At 38.9% G+C, this 10,311-nt stretch overlaps 1 protein-coding gene, 1 long non-coding RNA gene and 1 pseudogene across 3 annotated transcripts; all 3 read right to left on the bottom strand.

The window, feature by feature from the left end:
- Positions 1 to 337: 337 nt before the first annotated feature.
- LOC130748836 (uncharacterized) lies at positions 338 to 2,578 on the bottom strand. 2 transcript variants are annotated; one of them, XR_009022786.1, is made up of 4 exons: positions 2,432 to 2,578; positions 903 to 1,040; positions 591 to 808; positions 338 to 497 (listed from the first exon to the last, which is right to left on the bottom strand). It is a non-coding gene; the product is annotated as an uncharacterized LOC130748836 (long non-coding RNA). The 2 variants fall into 2 exon arrangements; XR_009022785.1 differs by having other exon boundaries at positions 591 to 1,040.
- Positions 2,579 to 6,185: 3,607 nt separating this feature from the next.
- LOC130744020 (B3 domain-containing protein At2g33720-like) lies at positions 6,186 to 6,737 on the bottom strand. Its single transcript, XM_057596216.1, has one exon. It carries the CDS (start codon positions 6,735 to 6,737, stop codon positions 6,186 to 6,188), a length of 552 nt encoding a protein of 183 aa, XP_057452199.1.
- Positions 6,738 to 8,122: 1,385 nt separating this feature from the next.
- On the bottom strand, positions 8,123 to 9,319 carry LOC130744019 (putative clathrin assembly protein At4g40080; annotated as a pseudogene).
- Between the last annotated feature and the right edge of the window lie 992 nt (positions 9,320 to 10,311).

Here is a 10,311-nt window from a genome sequence, read left to right as displayed (position 1 = left end):
GTCATTGCAATTAGCACGGTAGATCATCATTGCACTAACAAATTGAATGAAAAACTCATGATTAAATATGTTGAATAGCATGACTAACATAGCAAGTAGATCTATATAAGCTTACTTATCAAACATATCTTTCATGACTTTGCGTTGATTCAAACTACCATGTATAGGATCCAAGTAAAATAAGGTCCCTGTAGTGGCATTGATCACAACCAACACCCAATGTGCAAGCAACACATGTTAAATTATGATATTAATAAATCAAGTAGCTAATCATATAAATTAATCAAGTAACTATGAATTAATATTTACAAATTTCATCCAATATTTCTCACCCTATATTGACCGGTGCAAGATATAATTGGTTTGGGTGTGCATTTGCCATAATTGCATCCGAAATATATTGGCTTTGATTGGTCAGCCCATGTGCCGTTCGATGAGGACTCAAAAAGGCAAATTTCTCACTCAAGTTTTCAGCCACACAGTGATCAAATAAGAACCTTAAATAAGAATATACAAATAAAATACAATGTTAAAAAATTGCTTAGATAAGAAAACCAAAAACTTGTTTTCAGTAAAGTTTAAAAAAGTACCTCATATAAAGACCGCAGATAGTCTTGTGAATTTAGAGCATCCATTATAAAGAGATGTCCCCGCATCATTTTTCAGCCTCTCAAACATTTGAGGACAATCACGAAGATCATCTTCAACCGCCTTCGCCATTTCCTCAACACGGTCACCATCACATGCATCTTCCTCTGCTCCAAATGAGGTAGATCTCACACTATCTGCTGCATCACTATAATCAAATCTGGACTCGCCATGATTTGACCAACATATATAGTTTTTATCAATTCCCTTGCAAATTAGATGATCTTCTAATTCAAGTGGATTAACTCGAATACCATGCAAACAAACTAAACAAGGGCATAGCAAACTATTTGGGTTCTTTGCATTTTGAACCGCAAATTTAACAAACTCTTTCACCCCGGCAGCATATTCATCGGATAAGCGATTAGCAAACATCCATTTACGGTCCATACCTACGTGGTGGACAAAGGTTAATTAATGTCTTCATTCTAAAACACAAGGTGACACAAACTAAACAATAGACATAGAAGTAAACTACACATGATAAGCCTCCGTTGACCTGGCCTCAATTAGTTCTCTATTTCTATTTGTCAACATGTACTGTACACAGTTATCTCTTTTGCTCACAGGAACTTAGCTTTTATGTATACATATGCGGTGCCCACTAGGGTGGGTAACCTTTTTTTTTGGTCCACCGGTGCACCAGGGGTATTTTTGACTTTGCACTAGGGGTATTTCAGACTTTAGTCCGTCCTCTTCTTCTCTCTCCCACTCTCCTCTGCAGCTCTACCCCTCCATCCCTGTCTCCCATCTCTTCGCCGGTGGCAACATACTGTCCATAATGAAACCAGCCAATTGAACAGAGTCTAGTAATGAAATTAATATCCAATGCGTCTCGTGAATATTCATGTGACCACATGGTGAATTAGCAGACTCAGAACACACATCTTCACCTCGAATCTACCATCCAGTGAACCAAATTCAGACCATGAGATTACAATATTAAAATAGCAATGTTGAATTTTTCCTTTCTTTTGTTTAATTTTTCAGAGCAAGAAGAGAAAGAGAGAGATTGCTTTGTTTGTCTGTAAATTGTGCTAGGTCGCGATCCTGTCAGCGCTGAAGGCGGAGGGCGGCGGCAGCAACGGTGGGAGAGGAAACATACTCTCATGGTCTTGCTTCAACCCAGATCTAACCCATATCTTGCTTCAACCCCTTTTCTCTTTTCCATCACCACACTTCAACCCGCCGTCATCTCGATCTTCTTCCGTGTTTCTTGTTTCTTGTGGGTTGTGTTGGAGGCTGAGATGTGGATTTCTAGTGTCTGATTCACATGGCTTTGGTACAGAGGTTGGGAAGTGAGGTTATGGTGGGGTATATGGGAACCTGGTTTGGTGGTTGGTGGGGTTTGGGCCATGGTTCAGGTACTGCTGCGGTCAGGGTCACGGTGGCTGGAGGGTGGTGCTGTGGTGGTTTCTGGTTCCTGAGAATTCAATACCTGTGGTTTCTGGGTTCTTGCCTTCTTGGTGATTCAGGGACAGAGTAAGATTGGTTGGGAAAGATGAGTTTGGGTCATTTACATTTTTACCCTTTTGTCATTCATTAAATCTTGACCATTCAATTACAGAATATTCTAAGATGCTAAGATCTAATGATGATTAATGATGGAGCACCGGTGGACCAAAAAAAAAGGTTACCCACCCTAGTGGGCACCTACATATGCAGCTTAAATTCTGAACCATATGTCAAAACTCACTTAATTGATACAAAGCAAGGGAAAAAAAATCAAGCTGAAATGAAGGTAAGGCAAGGAAAAACAAAGCAAAGATGTAAAACAAAATACCTTTTTGCCAAATTGATACAACAAATCAACCAAGTAACTTTGCCTATGACTACGAGCTACAGCCGTGGCACTTGCTCCTCTGCAATTTTCCGATTCCCACGCAGGATACACTGATTGCAATTCTAATCCTTCAAAATAAACAAGAGTAATTAAAATTAGGAAAATACACAAGCAAAAAAGAAAAGAACAAGTGGGAATTTACAATGAAAATAGCAATACAGTTACACAAAAAAAATCAGCACTCAAAGAAGGTGCAAGACAGCAAGTGGGAATTTACAAAAAATCAGCACTCAAAGAACAAGTGGGAATTTACAAAAAATCAGTATAAACTCTAAATGTTTGGTTACTAACTAGTACTAGTACTAGTATTAGTGCTACCCTGCTTATAGTGCTTGAGAAATTAGACTAATGTTTTATCTAGCAGCTACTTGTTGTGCTCAATGAGATATATATACAACTATGAATCTAGCAGCTACTATGAATTGCAGGAAAAGAAAAACAACTTGGAAACTTTATTCCATTTATTTTCTGAGGTTGAAAACGATCAAGTGCATACGGCCTCCACTGAGAGTTTCTTCATGACATTTGGACATGGATCTCGTTCAAAAATTTCAGGGGCCACTGTCACTGCACACTGGTTTTGTCCAACACAACTCCTTTCGAATCAAGCCCTTTTATTAAAGTCCAAAATAGAACCACAACCTTCTCCACTTCTCTTCCCATTTTCATTGAAAAACAAAGCAACTGGAACCTCAAACCTCAAGCCAATACCTTGCCCCAATCATCCAACATTCAAACCTCAGACCCACAACAAAAGTCCCACATCATTAATAAAAAAGAAAACAATGAAGTGGTCAAAACAATGAAGTCGTCTAACAGCTTAACCTTAATTGGTTCATGACAAAAGTGCTTAATGTAAATGACTGTACTTACATTATTACTAGTTCCAAGTACAGAAACACAATTACCTTGTCCTTGCCCTTTGATAACATGGTGCATCTCCTGATTTGTTACATCACTAGAAAAGATGTCCCATTTGCCTCTATTTTGTCCATCACGCAGAAAATCAAACACCCTTTGTCGCGATACTGGCAACCAAACAGAAGTTGCAGCACTAAGGACAATGCTAGTAGCCTCTCCCGGGTAATAGATTGTAGGCAAAATGCAAGAGCGGTGGTGGAAGAGGGGCGCAGGAACAGAGCGGCGGCGGCGGTGGGAGAAGGACAGAGCAGTGGCGGCGGCGGTAGGATAAGAACAGAGCAGCGGCGGTGGTAGATATGGAATGGGTCGATGGAGAGTGGGAGAGTGGGAGATCGAGTGCGTGGGAGATAGGGTTTAGGAAAAATTCTGAAAAAAATTTGAAGAGTAAAATTCTCTATTGTCACGGTCCATTAAAAAATTAATAAAGTATTGTTATCTATTACCACGGTTCCCTTTATAACCGTGGTAATTGCTCTATTATCACGGTTCCGCCTATAACCGTGACAATAGATGCGTGACAAAATGTCATTTCTGTAGTAGTGGCGGGTTGCTGCGGGAAGGCTTTGATGTCCGTTTTGGGGACGGATCTTCTTCTTTTTGGTACTCTTGCTGGTCTCCGCTGGGTTACTTGGGCCAGAAGGTTCCCGTAGTTGACATTCATGATGTGGCGCTGACTCTCAAGGATGTCTTCTCCAATGGCTCTTTCGTTCCTTTGTTACTTTATACAGCCTTGCCGCCTGAGATTACACAGTTCTTCTCCCCTTTCCAGCATGTTTTCTTTGATGCAGGGACTCAAGATTGCCTAGTGTGGAAGCATAATCTGAATGGAAATTACTCAGCTAAGGAGGGGTTCCAGTGGTTGACTCAACGGGCTGGGTGGGGAATTGTGGAACAAGGTCTGGAGGGTGCAAGCGCCAGAGAATATTCGTGTGTTCTTTGGCAGGTGCTTCATGTTGCCTTGCCCACTCGTCTGTTGTTGTTGCAGCGATCGTTAGTGGTGTTTGCGTTGTGCCCTCGTTGTGGTCGTGAGGATGAATCAATTTTGCACTGTGTTAGGGACTGTGTGGCCGCAAGGAGCGTTTGGAGGGGCACCGGTTTTATTCTCCCTCAAGCGTTCTTCGACATGCAGAGTTTTGGGGAGGTCCTTCACCTATTTGATGGCTTCGGGTTGCACATCGTGTTGGCTACTGCGTGGGTTCTTTGGAAGGAGAGATGTCGGTTCATTTTCTCTGGTCAACCTCTCGTGGTCCACAAGGTTGTTCGGGAAGCTCGTGAGCTGTGGTTGCTCCTCGCAAACGTGTACCACCGAGAGGTTTCTCGGCCATCGATAAGGTGGGTGCACTAGCAGCCTCCTAGGGACGGGTCGGTTGCATTGAATACTGACGGAAGCTCTTTGGGAAACCCAAGAGCTGCTGGGTTTGGTGGAGTCGTGCGTACCGTTGATGGGAGTTGGCGGCTGGGGTATACAGGACATCTTGGCATAGCAGATAGCTTGTGTGCAGAATTGTTTGCGATCCTCCATGGCTTAACACTTTGTTGGGATCATGGCTTCAGGGAAATTGATTTATTTTCCGACTCCTTGTTAGCTTTGGGGCTGATCACTGGGGCTCATCCTCCTTTTCATCGGTATGGATCGGTAATTGGTCGGGTTAAAGCTTTGCTTCTGTGATTGTGGCAAGTGCGATGTCAGCATATACTTCGGGAAGGGAATGCTGTGGCGGATTACCTCGCTAAGCACGGAGCTTCGTCGGCGTCTGCGCTGCTTGTGTGGGATACTCCTATCCAGGGGGTTGTGTCGTTGTTAAGGGAAGACCGAATGGGCACTGTGTTCATGAGGGTCTAGTTTTTCTTTTGTTTGTTTTGTAAGCGTTTTTTATCAAAAAAAAAATGGAAACTCGATCGTGAAAGAAATATATTCTTAAGTTAAAAAAATTCTTTTTGTATTCATTGTATAAAATGTATTTACGTTTCCTAATATCTTCTCATGTGAAATGTTATATATATATATATATATATATATATATATATATTCATGATATGAAGAAAAAAATAAAAGATAATCTAAAATTTGATCAAGAAAATGATGTGAACTTCATACAATTTTAGACACTTTGAAAATTAAGAAGAAGAAATAATGAAATTAATTGTACTTATATATGATTCTTTGAGTAACAAAAAGTGAAAACACATAAATAAAAATAATGCAATTGTAGGTCTCAATGAATTAACAAATGAGATTTTGATTCAATTACATCTCATTTTTATTTCGTCCTATTTCCACAAACTCTCTCCCCCCATCTCTAGTTTTTTCTACCATATCATCCATATATCAATTTTTATCAAGAAACAATAACGATTTATTAATAAGATTTGAAAGCCTGAGAGAAATGCTCTCTCATGTGAGCAGGATAGCGGAACAAATCTCAGAAATTTTTTGAAACCCAATAAATGTAAATAAAAAAAATCACCACAAGGACGCATAACACTCGAGAATAACACCAGCAACAATGGCAAGTCTATACAAATCCATATCTCTTTTACTCTCATCTCTTTATTAGAGGGTGGGTGAAATGAGTGTGAATGGATTATAATCGCTAACAAATGTATTCAAAACCAAAATAACAGAATGTTTGGAAAGTTCTCAAATTTGCATATGTTTCATAAAATACACAATATATTAGATTTTGCATATCCATACATATTCCAGTTGTTGCATATGTTGAATCAAACACACAATGAGACCGGACAATGGGGTGAAAAATAAAAACAACAACTAATTGTAAAGAACAGAAAAATTAAAGCGGTTATTGTATGGATCCCAGTGAAGTCTAATTTCATCCCCTATCTTCAAACCCCTTCTTCTCACAAAATTATTGGTCCAGTCATCAATGAAAACATAGCTTTTTGAAGAAACCCATTGCTTAAAAACCATATAATGCATGGATTCAGTGTCCACATCCCAAATTGAAACTATGGTTCCATTTTCACTCAAAGCCTCGGTTTGGGCCTCGGAGCTCAACACAGGAAGCACCAAGCCCTCAACCAAGTCTTTGTGCAACAAGAGTCTTCTCAAGTTTCCAAGATCACTCACAGTGAGCCTTTTCCTTATCTTCCATGGATCATCATAAAGCATCAAATAGGTGGAGTAGCCCCACCTTCTAGGTTCAGCAGGTGCAGGATCCTTCATCTTTGTGTGACGACTTTGGCTTCCATCATTAACAATGGGTATAAAGGGACATGGCAAACTTTTGTCACAAGGACACTCACCCAATGTTAAATTGGTACAGACATGGTGAATGACCTGGGTTTGGGGAATGTGAGCCATATCACAAATTTGAAGTGCAACAAAGATATCAAACAACTAGATCTAATAGATATATAGGGCAGAATAAGATGAATTTATAGCTAGGAAATTTGAGGAAAGAGACACACGTGAAGTTCAATCCCGAGAAGAATTTCAGGAACAAAAATAATAACTCCACCTCCACCTTGAGAGATAGAAATGAAAAAGAGAGAGATAGATAGAAAAAATGGTGTAAATGAGATCAGAGAAAAATTTTGGTCTGAATATATCAAACATGTATATCAATATCACACTCTATCACTGGTTCTAGCAATTTACTACACAACAAGTTCATGCTGATTATGCTGTGAATTAGGACAATGAAATAGTGGATGATCACGCTTCCCACCCCATTTAACGTTGTCTCCAGATGTAAGACTTTTTTTTTGTATTTATCTTTGTGGGGCTCTTTTCTTAAATGAATAATACTATTTTTATTAATAATTTTGAATGTTTGAAATTTTTGTTTCCCTTCATGTTGAGTTCTTATATATATATATATATATATATATATATATATATATATATATATAGTGTTTAATACTTTAATAGGTTAATAACTAATGTACTTAATAATGCATTTAAAGATTTGAACCAAAGTCATAAATAATTAATAGGTAATTAAATACTTTTATGGATTACATATGTTCTAATTCCTGGACATATAAGTTCAAATCCAAGAGGTCTTAATAGTTTGCTTTTGGGTGTAATCGGACCGAATTTGTTCAGATTTATGGGGTTTAAATGTCTGAATCAATTAAATATGTTCGGTTTGGATTTCCTAATTTTGTCTTCTAAACCCGAACCAAACCAACTCAATCTCAATTGGATTGGTTCAGATCGGATAATCAGATTTGGAATAAAAAAACATTACTTAAAAATTTGCATGAGAATTATTCGAAAACTGTTAAAAATTATATAAATATAGAAAAATCTAACATTTTCAAAGAACAAAAGATTCGATAAAGACATAATCCATATAATCCAAATAATACCAACATTTCCAATACAAATATAAATAGCCAATGAAATGCACTAGAATGTTTGGGATGAATGTAAATGACAATTCTCAATTCATTGGATTGGTTCGTATTTATCAGTTTTTCAAACCCCAAATCCGATACCCGAATCGATGGTGATCGGATGCAGTAAAAAAAATCCGAACTGAGCCGATGGTCCAATCCAACCCATCGTAATGTGTTCGGTTCGGATCGGTTTGTTCGGATTCGCGTATCGGATTGTACCCGCTTACACCCCTAGTTTTTTTATGACTTTTGATCCTTGACAATTTTTTTAATTCAAATAAAGACATGTGACGACATATAACATCATCGTGCTCACATGACCCATTTTTCGCATCACTTAATTTATGGACTGTTCTTCTTTCTCCTTCTCCATATTTCCACCATTTTTTCGGGCCAACCATCATCATCATTTTTCCAGCAACCATCGCCATTATTCTTTCTTATATTCACGAGTAAATGCACTAATTTTTCTTGGATCTCCTCCAATCTACTCAAGTAACACACCAACTTGCTCAACTTCCCAAAATCCATATCCTACATTACCCTGTTCCCTAGCTCCTCCAATCGCCACAAAAGCTCACCTTGCATGCTTCTATAGTCTTCCCCTATGAATCTCACCACTTCATACACTAGTTCATTTTTCTGAAGGTACAATGATTCAGACACACGAGTGACACGACTAATTGTTCCACAAAAACTACCATATTTTCTAATTTGTACAAAAAATCAGCGTATGACATCTTCAAAACCAAAGATTCCCTTTCTTTAGTGTCTTTCTTTTCCTAGTTTCAGATAAGGTAATATCACAAGGTTCTAGAAATGGTTAAGCCCTTCTCTACAACACAGGCGTACCACCAAATCCATGAGCTCAGTTCCACGATTCATAATTGGTGTCGTTGTAGCAAGATAGTTGGTCCTTCGTGAAGGATCTCTTGACGATGACTTTGTGGAGCGTAAAAAGGCACTTGACTACTTGAGAGCCACTACGACGCTCCACGCGCGGTGGAGGCGGTCCATGAGGGCATTAATATTTAATAATATAAAATATCACTTAATAAATATAACATTTTCAAACCAGATTGTGTGTATGATGGGTCACGACCTTCTCAGAAGCTCTGCTAGGGTTCTCAACCCAAATGGGGACGGCACACCGGGCCAAATACAGTTCGCATCTAAGCACTTCTCCATCCAGTCTTCTGTGTAACGTTCGCTGATCTTGAGTGTGATCTTTAGAGCTTTGGCGACATCCTGTACAGTCACAAGGATGGTTTGATTGAGGAGCCGAGTCTTGATTTTATCATCATTGATTTTCTCAGCATTTCAGTAGAACTCTTGAATGATTGGAATGTAGACTTCTCTTCTTGAAATGTTAAAGACATTTTCCCAATCTTGGTAGAGCAGGTCTTCTAACCCATGCAACTTCACATGTTTGAAGATGTCCAAATCAATATAGTGTAGGGAATCTTCCAGATTTTCATGAGATCTTCCAGTTGTTGTTGAGGTGATTTTCCTTGCAGTTGTCTTCTTGGTGCCAGCCATTTGAGGTTATGAAGGTTGAGTGAAAATGGAGGCTTTTTGTAGAGAAATTGATCTTGTGAAAAAAAAGATGATGGAAAAGGGTTCAAACAAGATCAATAGTTGATGGACCTTGGTTTTATCAGAGATTTTAATGTTTCCGTATAGAAACCACAAGCTTTGAATGATGTGAGAAAGTGTGGCATGAAAGACTTAATTGGTTCAGTTTCTCAAAAGTGTTAATGGTGACTTTTCGGTTTTTGAGAGTTGAAAATTGAGTCAAGTTGGAATAGAATAACTCCACATGCATTAAGTAAGGTGTGACTTGATATTCACATATAAGGTATTTGGTCACGTGGGTACTGCTAGGGTTTGGTGATATCAGCTGCGGTTAAACGTCTTCTAGTACCGAGTGTAAGATCAAGTTTTGATCGAGTAGTACAACTCTATGTTTTGATGATTACAAGTTAACATTTTAGTGTGAACAATTTTGATACTCTAACGTGTTTTTCTGAGTGTGCTATTTACAGGCTCTGACCTCAATGTTATCTCACACAAATCAGAAGCACTGTGCTTAAAAGAGTGTCCCAAGCAACGCTTTCGCAATCTCTATATTCAGTCTGAACAGTAGAAAAGCTTCAGAAGAACTGAAGTAAATCAAGCTCTCATAAGGACTCAGCTCACTTGAAGTTCTGAAGATCCAGACGTTCTGACAACCCAGACACTCTGAAGGTTCAGATGTTCTGATGGTGTAGAAGACTGTGAAGATCCAGAAGCTGAAAAGTGATGACTCTGAAGTCCAGAAGCAAAATGGCTCTGAAGACCAAGTACTTCGCTCTGAGTTCAGAATCAGAAGATACAACCGTCAGAAGATCCATGCTTCCCTCTGACTCTGATCAACAAGCTTCACATGTTCCAACACGAAGCCTTCCTCTTATCAGAAGTCTACTAGGTTTAAGGTCAAGTCACTTTCCAAAGTGCAAAAGCAAATGTACTATCCTGACGACCTACCTAAC

The sequence above is a fragment of the Lotus japonicus genome, chromosome 3 (assembly GCF_012489685.1).
Source record: "Lotus japonicus ecotype B-129 chromosome 3, LjGifu_v1.2".
NCBI lineage: Eukaryota > Viridiplantae > Streptophyta > Magnoliopsida > Fabales > Fabaceae > Lotus > Lotus japonicus.
This window is presented reverse-complemented; position numbering and strand designations above follow the sequence as displayed.